Consider the following 16766-nt stretch of genomic DNA (forward strand, 5'->3'; position numbering starts at 1 on the left):
TGAACCAGACCTGCTCTGCTACAGTAACCACTTCTTTTGAAATTTTGTGCTTTCAGATCGGTGAACATAATTCTCAACTGCAAAAGATTACTGATATTTTGGATTCTATTAAAGAAAAGGTAAAATGAAATTTTATTTGCTACTGACTAATGTATTCCTTATTCTCTCCTGAAGTCTGTTACCTGCTTTTAATAACTTAGACTATAGATAGAGCATATGCTATATGCTTTAAAGCAGGTTTGGAACATATTTGACCAGTAGAGCAGAATCAACCAATTACCACTCATCTTTTGAAAATTATGAGGGGGTCTTAAGTTCTCTAAAATCATTACTAATTCATCTATGCATAATTAGTTTCTGGTATTGGAGCTTTGTGCAATCAGCACTTAATTGCAACACATCGTAAACAAATCTTGTGCTTCTTAAATAAACCTAGGTAATGTGCTACTTCATCTAAAATGTTTAGATTAAGGCAGAAACTTTTTTTTTTTAAGATGCAAAGGGAGATACTAAATAATTCCATGAGCTAGAGAATTCTAGTAAAATGGTATTTCATTGATATACGTTTTTTTGAGGGGTGTGTAAAGCTCTCCCGTTGTAATTTGTGAGAATTCTCTTTTCTCCACCAGGGTAAACAAACTCGATTCACAAATTTTGATCCACTATCTCTGCTCCCTCCATCCTGGGACTACTGGACATATCCCGGTTCCCTGACAGTCCCGCCTCTTCTTGAGAGTGTCACATGGATCGTTTTAAAACAACCTATAAATATCAGCTCTCAACAGGTATGTCACCTTTTCAAGGTTGCTCTTGATTTACAGGAGGAAACTGGACCAAAACCTAAAAAAAAAATCCTGCCCTTCATTTCTACTGGGGCCTTATGAAGCCTATGTTTTTTCTTCATTGATCAGATAAGTGTCATTGGACCAGGTAAAACTTATGTCCCTTTCTTATTTGACCTGTGATTAGATGATTTCTCTCCCTGTTCTTTGAAATGTGATGTGTGCACAGACACTGAGGGAAGTAAAGTGACTTTAAAGGTTATAATTGTTTTTTTGTTTGTTCTCTTTATTGGGCTGAGATATAAACAGGTCGGTATATAAACCGGAAAATCAGGGGAAAGGTGACTTTAAGAGGGGACTTTCTTCTTTTTGACCGCACCCTCTAGATCTGCTCCTCCTACAGATTTCACAATCAGAAAGTGAGCAGTGAGAACAGCAGTGGGTCTTTTGGCTTTTGTTGACAAAGCTTTCAGTGGGGCTGCTTGAGGGACTTTAAGCACTTACTAAGGTGCTGTTGGGTGCCTACCTGTGCTGTTTTAGTGAAGACATTGCCTCACTTGTTTTTCTGATAAACACATGGAGTCCCCACGATCAGCCAAGCAGTCTGCAGGCTCAGGATGTCTTTGATGCCCAGAGAGTCTGCTCGAATCTACGAGCTGTGTGACTGACCTGTCGGACAGATGGGTGCTATGTCTTCTGTGGATGCTGTGCTGAGTGGCTTTTCTTTTCTTTTCCTTTTTGAATTACTTGCTGCAAAATCTCAGCAAGGACATAGTCTAGTAATTTTTGCAGCTAATAAGGGATTTCTGTTCTGGGCTTGCTCACCTGCCTGGCTGTTTATTTTTTACCCCAAGTCAGAGACTAGAGCTGGTTCACCTTCTAAGGTCATGCCAGGTAACATTTTCCCTTGTGATGTGTTGAACACCTCCAACTTCTGTTGGCCTTATCTTTAGGATTAAAGCCAAATAATAATCTAGGACTAATAAAGACATTTTGTAAAAGTCTGGATTGAAATCCAGAGTTTGACTGACATGGAAATTCCTGTGACTTTTTCCTATCATAAATAAAGTGCACTGTGTCATGACAAAAATGACCTGTCACTAATTCGGTGGCCTTACTGACGGAGTACATTTTTCTTTTCTTTGTGTGCTAAACTGTTCGCTTTTACATTCCTCTGTTAAATTTGAACAAGGTAAGGGTAAGAATTAATAAATTATAACATCAAGGTAGTATTAATAGGAGATCATGTTTCTCCTCATATTTCTTTTTTTTGTAAATTTATTTATTATTGGTGTTCAATTTGCCAACATATAGAATAACACCCAGTGCTCATCCCATCAAGTGCCCCCCTCAGTGCCTGTCACCCAGTCACCCCCACCCCCCGTCCACCTCCCCTTCCCCCACCCCATGTCCACCTCCCCTTCCCCCACCCCTAGTTCATTTCTCTCCTCATATTTTAAGGATATTTTTATCTCTTATATAACTTTTTAAAATCTTTGAAAGAGAATATATCAAAATAATATAATTTAGTTCCTTAAAATGCATAAAGCTCTAAATCAAACATGACTGGCTATAAGTTTAGGAATTATGCCTACCTAGCTGTGGTTTCCTTACTGTATCTAATTGGAGGCTCAATTGATTAATATTAATTATTAATGTGGTTTTTATATGGTTGAGTATATAAAATAATAACTATATTTTAGAGCTTTAGTATGATTGATAATTTACTGGATTTACTTAAATACGCTTACATCTATTCTAGCATGAATATTTTCAGACATTTTCATTTTTTAAAAAAGATTTTATTTATTTGAGACAGAGAGAGAGAGAGAGCACAGGCAGGGGGAAGGGGCAGAGGGAGAGGAAGAAACAGACTCCTCGCTGAGCAGAGAGCCAGACCTGGTCTGATCTGAGAACCCTGAGATGGTGACTTAACCCAAAGGCAGACATTTAACTGATTGAGCCATCCACGCGCCCCAGACATTTCCATTTTTTAACCAGATGGAAATGATTATCTGAGTAAGAATCCAAATTATTATAATATGACATTATGGTGATTTTAAGAGTTAAAGAATGAAACAAAAGATATTTCAGAAATCCAATCCCAGTCTAACCATGAGAAAAATATCAGATAAAGCCCAACTGAGGGACATTCTACAAAATAGCCAATCAGTATTCTTCAAAACTATCAAAGTTATCAAAAGCAAAGTAAGTCTAAGAAATTGTCATTATCAAGAAATGCTCAAGGACATATGACTACTAAGTGTAATATTTCTTGGTAGGATCCTGGAACAGAAAAAGACATTAGGTAAAAACAAAGGAAATCTTAGTAAAGGATGGACTTTGGTTAATGAGAACATTAATACTGGCTCACCAATTGTGAAAAATATACCACACAAATGTAAAATAGTAATAATAATAGGGCAAATTGAGTGTGGGATATATGAGAACTATTTGTGCTATCTTTGTAATAATTCTGTAAATCTAGAATTATTCTAAAATAAAAAGGTTATTAAGAAAACCCAAAACATCAGAGGGTTGAGATGATTATTCAGTTGTTTACCTCTTTTATATAAAGAGAGATGAACCTGTATACCACTTACTTAAGAGTCACTTTCCAAAAGATAATTTCTAATCTCATTTTTGGCAGCTTTTTATTTTTGAAGTCCCTGGGGCACATTATTTTATTTTCTAATTCTACTGTACAATGTCACTAGCTATGAAGATTAAATTCTTTTTTCAGTAAGTTGGTGCCAATGTTTTTTCTAGGTTTTTCTGCTATTTCTTGCCAAGTCACTGTTTGACAGGAAGGACAAATCACGTGATTTTCATTTTCTTTTATTTGATTCAAGCTCATGTTTTTCTCCAGAGTCACTTACAGAAATGCTTAGTTTAACTGCCAGACCAGTAAACAGATATGCTGTTTTCAGATAGTTTTGATAACTGATGTGTCATTCTCTTTGGAAGGCTAACTTTTCTGCCAAGTTTCTTTGGGTTATCCTAAATTATCCAAATTGGCCTGCTCACCTGCTGAATTCAATGTGCAGAATCCTTGGTTTTAATTCTAGGCTTTTTTAAAAAAAATTATCTTTTTCATTTGTTATGATATTTCCATACAATAAAATTCATGAGTTTTAGTGTACAGTTGATGATTATTGCTATTGTATATTACTATGCAGCAATTACTAGATTGAGATATAAAACAGATCCCTAGGCCAAAAAATTTCCTTGTGTGTCTTTGCACTCCACCTCCTTCCTCACCCATGGCACAGGCTGTCACTGAGATGCTGTTACTAGGATTTTGCTTTTTCTAGATTTTTATTTATTTGTTTTTATTTTATTTATTTTTTAAAAAGATATTTTATTTATTTATTCATGAAAGACACAGAGAGAGAGGCAGAGACACAGGCAGAGGGAGAAGCAGGCTCCATGCAGGGAGCCTGATGTGGGACTCAATCCCGGGACTCCAGGATCACTCCTGGGCCCAAGGCAGATGCTCAACCGCTAAGCCACCCGGACTGCCCTAGATTTTTATTTAAATGGAATCATACAGTATGTAGATTTTCATGTTTAGTTTTTTTTTTTTTACTTAGCATGATGTTTTTTAGATTCACTGGCAATTTTTTGTTACTGAGTAATATTCTATGATATGGATAAACCACCTTATTTTAAAGTCTCTTTACCACTTGATGGACATTTTGGTTGCTTCCTGTTCTGGGCTATTACGAATAATAGCTGTGCATACTTGGAAGTTAGAAATGATTGGCATATGCATTTTTGTGTGGACACATATTTTCATGTTTTGTGGCAATACCTAGCTCTAGATTCACTAGGTCATGTGGTAACTTCAGGTTTAATTGTATAAAGTGCTGCCATATTGTTTTTTAATGTGGCTGTTCCACCCTCCATTCTCACAGGCAATATATGAGATTTCTAGTTCCTCCACATCCTTGCCAACACTTGGTGGTGTTAGTCCTTGTAGCTTTAGGCATTCTAGTAGGTATATGTGATTTTTAAAATTTGCATTTATCTGGTGATCAGTAATGTTGAGCATTTTTTCATATACTTGTTGGCTGTTCATATATCTTTTGTGAAATATCTGTTCAATTAATTTTTGCTCCTTTTAAAATTGGGTGTTTGTTTTTTTATTGAATTGCAAAGGTTCTTTCTTTCTTTCTTTTTTTTTTAAGATTTTATTTATTTATTCATGAGAGACAGAGAGAGAGGCAGAGACACAGGAAGAGGGAGAAGCAGGCTCCATGCAGGGAGCCCGACGTCGGACTCGATCCCAGGTCTCCAGGATCATGCCCTGGGCTAAAGGCCAGTGCTAAACCACTGAGGCACCCGGGCTGCCCCAAAGGTTCTTTATACAATCAGGATGAAGTCCTTTTTAAAATACATGTTGTTTTTTTTTTTTAAGATTTTATTTATTCATTCATGAGAGAGAGAGGCGGAGACATAAGCAGAGGGGGAAGCAGGTTCCCTGCAGGAAGCCCAATGTAAGACTTGATCTCAGGACCCTGGGATCACTCCCTGAGCCAAGGCAGTTCCTGAACCACTGAGCTACCCAGGCGTCTCTTAAAATACAAATTTTGCAGAGGTTTTCTCTCAGTCTGTTGGTTGCCTTTTTAAAAACTATGTCTTTTGGAGAGTAACAGTTCTTAACCTTGATATAGTCCATTTTAATCAGTTTATCCTTTATTAGTTTGTGCTTTTGGTGTCCTGTGTAAGATATCTTTGCCTAACTATATGACCCTAAATATTTTTTCATACTTTAAGTAATGTTTGTAGCTCTTACATTTAAGTTTTTGATGTCTTATGAGTTAATTTTTATATGTATACACTGTGCCCCATTTTCTCTTTCCTTTCCTTCTGATATTTCAATTTCATATACATTTAACCTTTTAATAACATCTCACAGATCTGCAAGACTTTATTTTTTTAGATTTTTAAATTCAATTTAATTAACATATAGTGTATTACTAGTTTTGGAGGTAGAGTTTAGTGATTCAGCAGTTGCATATAACACCCAGTGCTCATCACATCAAATGCCCTCCTTCATGCCCATCACCCAGTTAGCCCATTCCCCCATCAGAGGGGAGATGTCCCTCCAGCAACCCTCAGTTTGTTTCCTATAGTTAAGAATCTTTTGTGGTTTGCCTCTCTCTGATATCACCAAGACTCTTTTTTAAAGATATTTTTAATATTTCTGTTTTTCATCGTGGATAATTTCTATTGATCAAGTTCATTCACTCTTTCCTCTGTTGTGTCAATTTGACTGTCAGGTCTACCAGGTAATTTTTTGTTTTAGCAATTCTATATTTTAGTTCTAAATTTTTGGTTTGGTTCTCTTTTCTTATATCTATTTTCCTGCTGAGACTTTCCACTACTCTGCATTAAAGATGCTTTGTTTAACATACAACCCTCAGGTAATTAAAGTAGCCATTTTAAAATCCTTGTGAAAAAATCCTTGTTAAGTTCCTACTTTGGTTCCTATTGGGTCTGACTCTGCTGATGCTTCCTTTTTTGAGAATGTGTTCCATTTTCTTGCTTCTTTGTATGTGAAGATTTATTTATTTATTTATTTATTTATTTATTTATTATTGGAGTTCAATTTGCCAACATATAGCATAACACCCAGTGCTCATCCCATCAAGTGCCCCGCTCAGTGCCCATCACTCAGTCATCCCCACCCCCCGCCCTCCTCCCTTTCTACCACCCCTTGTTCGTTTCCCAGAGTTAGGAGTCTCTCATGTTCTGTCTCCCTTTCTGATATGTGAAGTATTTTTTAAATTATATTCTAGATGTTATGAACATTAAGTTATGGAGATTCTGGATTTGGTTATTTTTTCTGATGAATATTATTTCCTTTGCATTAATAGGTAATTTTTTTTTTGTTGTTGTTGTTGTCAAAGCTTGAATTGCAAATTTTCTTTTTTGTGCAGCAGCTCTGGTCTCAGAACAGCCATGTGTGGTTCTTGGGTATAGAGTTTGAGGATCCTCTCTCTGATTCTCTTCCTTGTTAAGACCAGTGTGCTCCATTGCAGATTCTACTCCGCTTCAAGTGAAACACTGGAGAGATAGGAACTCATAGAGCTCCCATCTCTCCTTCAAGTGAGAATAAACTACCCACCTGAGTCCCTCTGCTTTTGCTAACTCTCCACTACCTGTGACTAGTTGTTGTTGTTTTTTTTTTTTAATATTGTCTAGGTTTTAGAATTATTTTCCACAGGGAGGTTGTCTGTAGGTTCTTAGACCAACATACCTGGAAGCAAAACCTAATGTCCCTTTTAAATAGTAAAATGCTATATTATGTAATTAATGATAATGATCTGGGATTACTCTTCTTCTGCATCTTTAGGCTAAATGTGAAATGAGGAAAGAATGCATTCACTTGAACATTAGCTTTGACTTATATAAAAAACTCCATGTAATTAGCTTTGTAATTAAAGTTCTAAATTATAGGAGACAGTACAAATCAATTCTAGAATTGTTTAATAATTGCTAATTCTTGCAAGGTATAATGCAAAGGAAGTGTTTAACAAAGAAGTGTTAAAGGAGTGTTAAAAATGTTCCTAGTCTTCAAGTAGTTTATAATCTAATAGACAAGATAAAATAAATGCATAAAAAATTATAACAGTGGCTGTGCTTGGTATATAAGAGAAATGAGGTGTAAAGGGAGTTAAAAGAGGAGAGACTGGTTTATTGGAGAAATCAGGAAAAGACTTCATGAAAGAGCTGATACCTGGGCTAGGGAAAAAGCAGTAACTGGTTGGAGGTAGTAAAAAAAAAAGGGAGCAATTTCAAGAAAGAACACCATAAATAAAGGCAAGAAAAGGTGCAGAAAATATGTGGGCACCTTTATACTTAAGATTCTCAGACTTTAGTATATAAAACAATCACCTGGAGGAGCTTATCAAAATGTGGATCTTATTAGAAATTCTCATTCAAATAGTGAAAGGGAATATAAGGGAAGGGAGAAGAAATGTGTGGGAAATATCAGAAAGGGAGACAGAACATAAAGACTTCTAACTCTGGGAAATGAACTAGGAGTGATGGAAGGGGAGGAGGGCGGGGGGTGGGGGTGAATGGGTGACGGGCACTGAGGGGGACACTTGACGGGATGAGCACTGGGTGTTATTCTGTATGTTGGTAAATTGAACACCAATAAAAATTAATTTATTAAAAAAAAAGAAATTCTCATTCAGAAGGTCTGGCAGAGGGTTCCATAATCTGAAATTTTAAGAATCGCCACAAAGTCTTTTCATTCAGATGCTCTGGGGCCGCCCTTTACTAAACTGGCTTCGGGTAGGACCTGTGTGTGATAGTAATCAGAGACAATCTAGTTGGTTGGAACCCAATGACTCAGAAACCAGGCTCACTAGTTTGTTTTGGGGGCCTTATTCTAGCTAGAAATGTTACATGTTTTGGAGATAGATTTTGAAATGTTCACACCTGAAGTGATATTCGGGAATTTGCTTCAAAATAATCCAGTTTGGGCAGGATCGGAAGTGGAAAGAGAGAATGAGTAGAAGTACGGATAAAATGAAATTGGCTGTGTGTTAATGATTGATGAAGCTGGGTACTGAGTTTGTGGTGGTTTATTCTGCTCTTTCTAACTTTCTGGATGTTTGAAAATTTACGTAATAAAACACATGAAAAGAGATGAGGGGAAAATAGAAAAAAAATTGCAATATTGTGCTTTGGTTAGTGCATGACCTATTTGCCAGATGGCTTATTGAAACTTCCTAGCTCTCCCTCAAGCTCCTCATCTATAAAATGAGGATAAGAGTGTATCATTGATTAAATGAGATAGGCATGTAAAGGACTTAGCACAATACCTAGCCCATCATGTTCCGTAAGAGAGATTTCACTTTTATTATTATCCAGCTTTGACAGGCAGTGGCTTGCTATTAGACATTTGAGCACTAGAGTGACATAAGCAAAGCTATTTACAAAACATTAGAAAATAGTGTTTCTGCTTATTGCGGTTGCTATGTAAAGAAATTAAAATTTCAGTAGTAGAGCCAAGAAAAACAGCAAAACAGATCATACTCACGTCAGCCTTCAGGCTAATATGGGGAGATTCCTGCCAGGACTCGTGTAGATGGGATCAGCCTTCATGACAGAGCAGCCCATTTTCTGTCTGCAAGAAGCCCAGGAGCCCAGAGAGTGAGGAGACTGATAAGGGCCAGCCAGGGCTAAGCATTTTGAGGTTAGTGCAGTGGTGGAGGACACCAGACCCAAGAGAAGCACATCTGAGCAGGGACGGACAGATGCAGGGTCTGCCTACTTGGGCTAAGTAATTGGGAGGGAGATCCAGAGCCAAAAAGGGAAGGGATTTGGTGAGACATCAGGACAGGTTCAGTGAGTCTGACCAAAATGTGCAGGCAGGTCATAGAACTAGAGTAAATTCCAGTGGGGTTAACGTGTTACAGAGGTAGGGAACCATGATCAAACTTGCAGAGGAGTCAAAAGAAGGGTGGGAGGTGCACCTGGGTGGCTCAATCAGTTACGTGTATGCCTTTGGCTCAGGTCATGATCCTAGGGTCTTGGTGATGAGGAGTCCTGGGATCAAGCCCCACATCAGGCTTCCTGCTTGGTGGGGAGTCTGGTTCTCCCTCTCCTTTTGCCCCTCTCCATGCTCTTGCCCCCCCCCCAATAAATAAATAAAATCTTTTTATAAAAAAGCCAAGGTCTTCAGAGTACTGGGCAGTTTCACTGGGAGGCAAGTCGTGTTTGCTGAGGCCAGCAAGTTGGTGCCCTGATTCAGGACTTGGGATCCTGCGGAGCCACCTGGAGAGGCCACAACACACAGATTTGCTCCCCGTGATCTGTGTAAGGCTGAGTATTTTCCCTGTGGCTCCAGAGGTTAGATTTTATTTACCTCTGCTGCTTGACTTTACCAGAGAATTCTTCAAGTCTCCTCTGGCTTTAGCTATAATCTGGTCTAATGAAACACAAGTAATAGTAAGTTCTAAGTATTTGTCTTATCTTGCCCATATCTATACCCTTTTAAAAGATCTCTCAAAATATCACTTGTGGAAAGACATGTCTGCCTGTGTATGATGCGAGAACTTCTCTCCAGGGAGTGTGGTTACAAACCGCTGTCTCTTATTATGGAGGACCTCCATCGCCTCTGCCTCCCATCCTGGCTAGTGCTGAACAAGAAATATTTGGAGCTTCAGCTAAATGATGATGATAGAAACTTAATAGACGTGTCCTAGTGTGAATTTTTAAAAAATATTTATTTATTTGAGAGAGAGAGAAAGAGAGAGCATGAGCAAGGGGAAGGCCAGAGGGAGAAGACAACCTGCTGAGCCAGGAGCCTGATGCAGGGCTCGATCCCAGAACCCTGAGATCATGACCTGAGCTGAAGGCAGACACTTAACCAACCGAGCCACCCAGGCACCCCGACCCACATTCTAAATGTTATTTCCTCATATTATTTTGATCCTCAGATAAAGTGCTTATGTATTTAATTTTTTGAACCCACGGGTATTTGTGTCACGGTGAGAACTTAGCAGAAGTATTGTTTTATTACTTATATGACTCATAATTTAGAACACTTTTACTGTAACATATTAGTTCCTGGTAGAGGAAAGGTTATATGTTTCGTAACTTTCTATGGAGGGCAGTTCACCAACATTGGTGTGACTTTCTATGCTGAAGCCAACTCTTCTCTTTTCTTCAACAGCTGGCCACATTCCGCACTCTCCTCTGCACAGCGGAGGGCGAAGCAGCAGCCTTTTTGTTGAGCAACCACCGCCCACCACAGCCTCTGAAGGGCCGAAAAGTGAGAGCTTCTTTCCATTAAAAGTCACCAGCTGACCACTGCAAACATGTCTGGAGAAAAAAACAAAACACAAAAATCCCTGCTAACAGCTCTTTCCTAGAATTCTGGCTTATGGGTACCATATTGCTTTCAGCTTCAGCACCCGAAAGAAGCTCAGATCTCTGCAATCTAACTTAACTCATCCATCTCAGATTTCCACTCATCAGGACTCAAACGGTAAACATTGTTTGATGTGTGTTAAAACCTACAAAATACAATCTTTTACTACCCGTGTGGGAACATGGCAGGCATTGCACAACTTCCTAATGCATTAAAAATTTTCCCTTGCCCTAGAGATTGAATCAGTCATATCTCTCAGCAATGTTTGGTGAAAAAATTAAAATCTTTTCCAGAATGATAAGATCATGATATCTTTTTCCACACAAATGAGTCTTAATGTCTCGATATCATTCCAATTCATAAAATGTTGATAATATTTCCTTTTAAAGGGAATTTTTGTTTTGATTATGTTGTTGATTCTCATTGCATGGTACCTTTAATAGAATGAACAGTCTGCGCATTCTGGGAGGTGGGATATAACTACTCACTGTGTCTGTTCCACAATTCAAAATTAACCTATCCAATTTTGGTGGGTAATTCCTCAGGATATGAATGACTGTTTAAACCTTAATGAATTATGCCCTATATCACATTCGTGCAGTAATGTTAGTGATAACCAGGTTGATCATTGACCAGATGCAGTGCTTGCCAGTTTATTGACATAGTTTGAAACTAACAGATTGCAAGGTACCAGGCTGGTGGTACAGCCCAAGGGCATGATGATGAATGGGTTGCTTACTTTTCCCCTTGTTTTGGCACAGAGCAGGGAGCAATCCTGTATAGGTTACTGTTCTGTCAAGTGGTGGAAAATATTTACTTGAGTCTCATATAAATATACAGTCAGCTCACTAACCCTTCAACCCATTTCCATGGCGAAGTTCATCTCCCTTTTTATCCATGTCCCTCAATCTCACAAGTAATTTTGTAAGTTGGCTGTTGATATTCACTTTAACCTGTTGCCTCTTATGTATTTTTCTTTGTTTTTGGTGAAGGTCCTTCCTTTTGCTCTCTCTGGTGCAAGTGGAGTGACACCATTAATTTAACCACATTTAAGGCTTGAACACAGAGTACACTTCTGTCATCTGAGAGAAGTTTAGCTGAGTTTCCTTGATTTTGTTAATTTGTTTCAGACACCATTCCTCCCCTGAATGTAGATTTTGATATCTTAAATTATTGTAATAGTTTTCTTTATAGGATAACTGAGTGTCAGTAAATTATATGATAATGCTGTACTCAGTTGCAGAAGATAAGCTCCTGAAGTCTAACTGATATCTTGGTCATTTTTGTTTTCCCTCATCTAGCTTAAGCCTTGCAGGAGATTGCCATCTCATGAATCTTTAATGAACTGAATCTTTTAAACTATTTTATTTGATGTCTTCGGTAATTATCTCGCAGCTTGTGATTAAATGCACCATCAGTTAATGTAACAAGTAAAATGTAAGTTGTCTCTTAACAGTGGTTTCTTCTGAAAGGAATAATTTATTAAATCTACTTGTGTAACCAGATGTTTTAAAAATACAAATGTTGAATGGGAAGGTGTTTCTTTAGTTTGGAAAGACATGTGAGGTATCCTAGTCACAGAAAGAAGTCTGTTTCCTCAGAGAAGGTAGTTGTTCTGTTTGAAGGGGTGTGTAACGAGGATTCTAGTTACTTTGCACGAGAGTTTTTACGTTGTCATTTAGAGTTTCTGCTACAATATTGCCTCAGTTCCATGCTACAAATTGGACTTTAGTAGACTAAAAGTCAACATCACACTCATTATCTTGAAGACTGTCTGCTAATTTATTTATCTCTTAGGGGCAAAAGGTCTAAGTGTGTGTTGAAGTTGTTATCTCTTAAAAAGATTAAAGAGTGTAAATACTAATATGGATCTCTTTTGTTTCCCACACATATGTTGGATTTATGTTCATTAAACATTTTGTGTTTTATTTAAGTTGAATTCAAACATAATGAAGAAAATGTGACAAACTTTGAACTGTATCAGGGACTCTCATATGCAAGACACAAAACAAGATTATTGTTTTATACTTTCTATTTAGAAAATAATCTTAAACTCACAAAAAAATGCAAACAGTACATTTTTTCTGAACCATTTGAGAGTAAGTTGCAAACCTTCTGCTCCACCATCCCACAAACTTTAGTATATATTTCCTATAAGTGAGGACGTTGTCCTACAAAGCTACAATATAGCTAAAATAATCATAAGGAATAAAAGGCATCCAAATTGGCAAGGAAGATGTCAGATTTTCACTATTTACATATGACATGATACTCCATATTAAAAAAAACTCAAAAAACTCCACCCCAAAATTCCTAGAGCTGATACATGAATTCAGTAAAGTTGCTATATACAAAATCAATGTATAGAAACCTGTTGCATTTCTTTAAACCAACCATGAAACAGCAGAAAGAGAAATCAAGAAATTGGTCCCATTTACAGTTGCACCAAAAACCATAAGATACCCAGAAATAAACCCCAAGTAAAGAGGTAAAAGATCTGTATTCTGAAAACTATAAAACAATGATGAAACAAATTGAAAATGACACAAAGAAATGGAAAAATATTCATGCTAATGGATTGGAAGAACAAATATTGTTCTATATTACCCAAAGCAATCTACATATTCAATGCTTTTCCTATCAAAATACCACCAGCATTTTTCACAGACCTAGAGCAAATAACCCCAAAATTTGTATGGAACCACAAAAGTCCCTAAATAGCCAAGCCATCTTGAAAAAGAAGAGCAAAGCTGGAGGCCTTACAATTCCAGATTTCTAATTATATCACAAAACTGTAGGGATCAGGACAGTATGGTATGTGCACAAAATACAGACACATAGATCATTGGAACAGTATAGAAAGTCCAGAAATGGACTCACAACCCTATGGTCAACTAGTCTTTGATAAAGCAGGAAAAATATCCAATGGGAAAAAGACAGTCTCTTCAGTAAATGGTGTTGGGAAAAGTGGACAGCAACATGCAGAAGAATGAAACTGGGCCTTGTTCTTACACCATACACAAAAAGTAAATTCCGAATGGATGAAAGACCTAAATGTAAGACGGGAAACCATCAAAATCCTAGAGGAGAACACAGGTGATAACCTCTTTGATATAGGCCATAGCAACTTCTTCCTAGATATGTCTCTTGAGACTAGGGAAACAAAAGTAAAAATGAATTATTGGAACTTCATCAAGATAAAAAGCTTCAGCACAGCAAAGGAAATAATCAACAAAACTAAAAGGCAACAGAATGGGAGAGGATATTTGCAAATGACGCATCTGATAAAGAGTTAGGATCCAGATTTTATACCCATTGAAGTGCTTACTCCTCTCAGAGAATAATTAAGTTGCCACCAGTCCTTTACACTTGAAGGTAACTGATCTTTTTTTTTTTTTAACGTTAAGTATTTTAATTTCAGCTATCTGTAGAGCACCAAGGAAATGTGGAAAAGATAGAAAAATTAATTCTGGATAAACTAACAAAGGCATGAAAATTTGCAAGTGTGATGTTTTGAACACTGGATTCACTGGTTCTCTGTGTAGACTTGTATCCAGTACAGGGGGTGGGGAGATGTATCAGTGAGGACTCTTTTGCGGGAGAACAATACAAACCCCAACACTACAGGGCTAAAGCAATAGTGTGAAGGCAGGGGCTAAGATCTGGCCTCGGTATCTCTCCTTCTTGGTGGTCTCCACTTCTGTGGGCTCCGTCAGCAGTTAGATTCTCCCTTCATAAAGGAGGGTTGGCAGACTGCACCTCTAGCCCTAAACTATCCCCTGTAAGCCACACCAACAGTAAAGGAGAGCTTCTTTCTTCAAAAACTTTGAAAAATTTTCTTTTTCACTCCTATTTGCCTAGAATGAGCCACACGCCCTTCAACAAGTCATCAAGGTCAGCAGATACAAGACTTGGGGAAGCAGGTGACATTGGCCCCTTCCCAAGCTACACAGATTAAGAACAGAGGAGAGCTGACTCCAGCAAAAGGAGACTGGGAACCAGTACCTGAGGAAGGGAGAAAAGGTTCTGGGCGGCAAAAACAATAAATATATACTCTGTACCAAAGGAGTGGCTGAAGAGAGGTCTGAAAAGAATAAAACTCACGAGCTAATTCAGACCTTTCAGGAAATAACCATCATCCACCTAAAAGGGAATGAAGTTTCTCAAGCCAAATACAAGGTCAGCATGTCATAAGGGCATAAGATTTTTTTTTTAAAGATTTTATTTATTTATTGATGAGAGACACACAGAGAAGGAGGCAGAGACATAGGCAGAGGGAGAAGCAGGCTTCCTGTGGGGAGCCTGATTCAGGACTCAATCCCAGGTCCCTGGGATCATGCCCTGAGCCAAAGATAGATGCTCAACCACTGAGCCACCCAGGTGCCCCAGGGCATAAGATTTTAAAAAGTTCTTTTCTGCTAGTGCTTTGATGCAGTGATAAATTAATATTTTTCCACAGGAATGAGGAAGGATGGGGATTGTCAGGGCTAGGTACCCAACCTAAAATTAGCCAAACCTGGGAACTTCAGCAGGGAAGAGCTACTTGTTGACCCAATTCAGTTGGTGTTCCCCATAAGGCTTACATGTTGACACTGGATTCTGATCATCGTGGACAGTCTGTTGGTGGCTTCTTTCAAGTTCCAAGGAGACAGAGATGTTCCTCTTAGATTTGCTACTCATTTCTCTGAGCCTTCTTTGTCTAGCAACCAATGTGGATTGTTCATGCTTATGATTCACAATGCCTTTGTCTTTACTGGTGGCTCAAGAAGTATTTGTTAAAAGCATTAATGAATGAACACATGAGGGGTGCCTGGATGGCTCATTCGGTTCAGCAGCCATCTCTTGGTTGGGCTCAGGTCATGATCTCAGGGTCGTAAAACTGGGCCCCGAGTAGAGCTCAGTGCTCAGGGAAGAGTCTACTTGAGGTTCTCTCTCCCTCTCCCCCTGCCGCTCCCTGCTGTCTAAAACAAATAAACAAATCTTTAAAAATAAATAAATAAATAAATAAAGACATACATAAATAAATGATTGAGTAATAAGTGCTCTGATTATATGTAAAATTAGCACATCTTGAAATCCATTGTTCTTTAGTGAAATAACAGGTGCCCACAGATTCCTAAAAACACAAGCAATTTGTTTCCTAACGAAATGTTAATTTATCAATTATGAAATTAATCCAAGACAATTGGGAGTGGAGGTGTATGTTGTGGTTGTTGCATTGTTATTACATGGGTACACTTTCGCCCAGCGTGATCTCCAAACACATTGTGCCCTTCCTTGTGAGGGCCAAGGTCCTCCTATTTTTCCTCTGACTAAAATTTTCTACTGCCATCATCTGGACAACCAGATAATTTTCTTCTACAACCTGTGCTTTGGACCTGCAGCGCTGGAAGTGGCTTGCAGACCTCCAGAGCCCCTGAGACACTTCCAGGGGGTCAGTGAAGTCAAAATTAATTTATAATAGTACCAAGATACAATGGTGCGACTGAGTGGCTCAGTTGGGATCTCAGGGTTGTGGGGACTGAGCCCTGTGTGGGGCTCTTCAATGGGAGTGGAGCCTGCTTGGGATACTCTCTCTCCCTCTGCGTCCCACTCACCCCTGCTCGTGTGCTCTCTCTCTCTCTCTAAAAAGAAAAGAAAAGAGCAAGAAAAAGATATTATTTGCCTTTTTCACTGCTTTGACATTTGCGCTGATGGAAAAAAATGGCTAATTTCCTGGCATAAATCAAGGCTGTGGCAGTAAATGGTGATACTAGTCATTTTTTCCTTACCACCATGCATAGTTTTAAAATGTTTTTCTTAAGAATGTCCTTTTTGTTAAGTAAAAATTATTAACTGTGCTTGTATTATTGAAAATTAGGCTGAGATTAACTATTAATCTTTATTCCTGAGTTCACATTCTTTTAATATTTGGTATAACATAATGGAAAATTTGCAAGAGCTTCTGCTGCAGTTTTCTTTCAGGAAAGCACTTATGTAATGGTTTGAGTTGCAAACTGAATTAGACACTTTTTTTTTTTTAAAGTTAAATACACCCCATGTGGGGCTTGAACTCATGACCATGAGATCGAGTCACATGGTCTATTGAC

General features: G+C 38.1%; 1 protein-coding gene across 2 annotated transcripts in view; it reads left to right on the plus strand.

The window, feature by feature from the left end:
* LOC129495785 (carbonic anhydrase 13) overlaps positions 1-12605 on the plus strand; it is a 33396-nt gene extending 20791 nt beyond the window's left edge. For both annotated transcript variants that reach the window (XM_055303500.1, XM_055303501.1), the window contains 3 exons: positions 57-119; positions 630-785; positions 10480-12605. In XM_055303500.1, coding sequence (XP_055159475.1) covers positions 57-119; positions 630-785; positions 10480-10599 — 339 coding nt within the window. In that variant the 3' untranslated portion in view covers positions 10600-12605. The remainder of the gene's footprint in view (positions 1-56; positions 120-629; positions 786-10479) is intronic.
* The last annotated feature ends 4161 nt before the right edge of the window (positions 12606-16766 follow it).

The sequence above is a fragment of the Nyctereutes procyonoides genome, unplaced genomic scaffold (genome assembly GCF_905146905.1).
Source record: "Nyctereutes procyonoides isolate TBG_1078 unplaced genomic scaffold, NYPRO_anot_genome, whole genome shotgun sequence".
Lineage (NCBI taxonomy): Eukaryota > Metazoa > Chordata > Mammalia > Carnivora > Canidae > Nyctereutes > Nyctereutes procyonoides.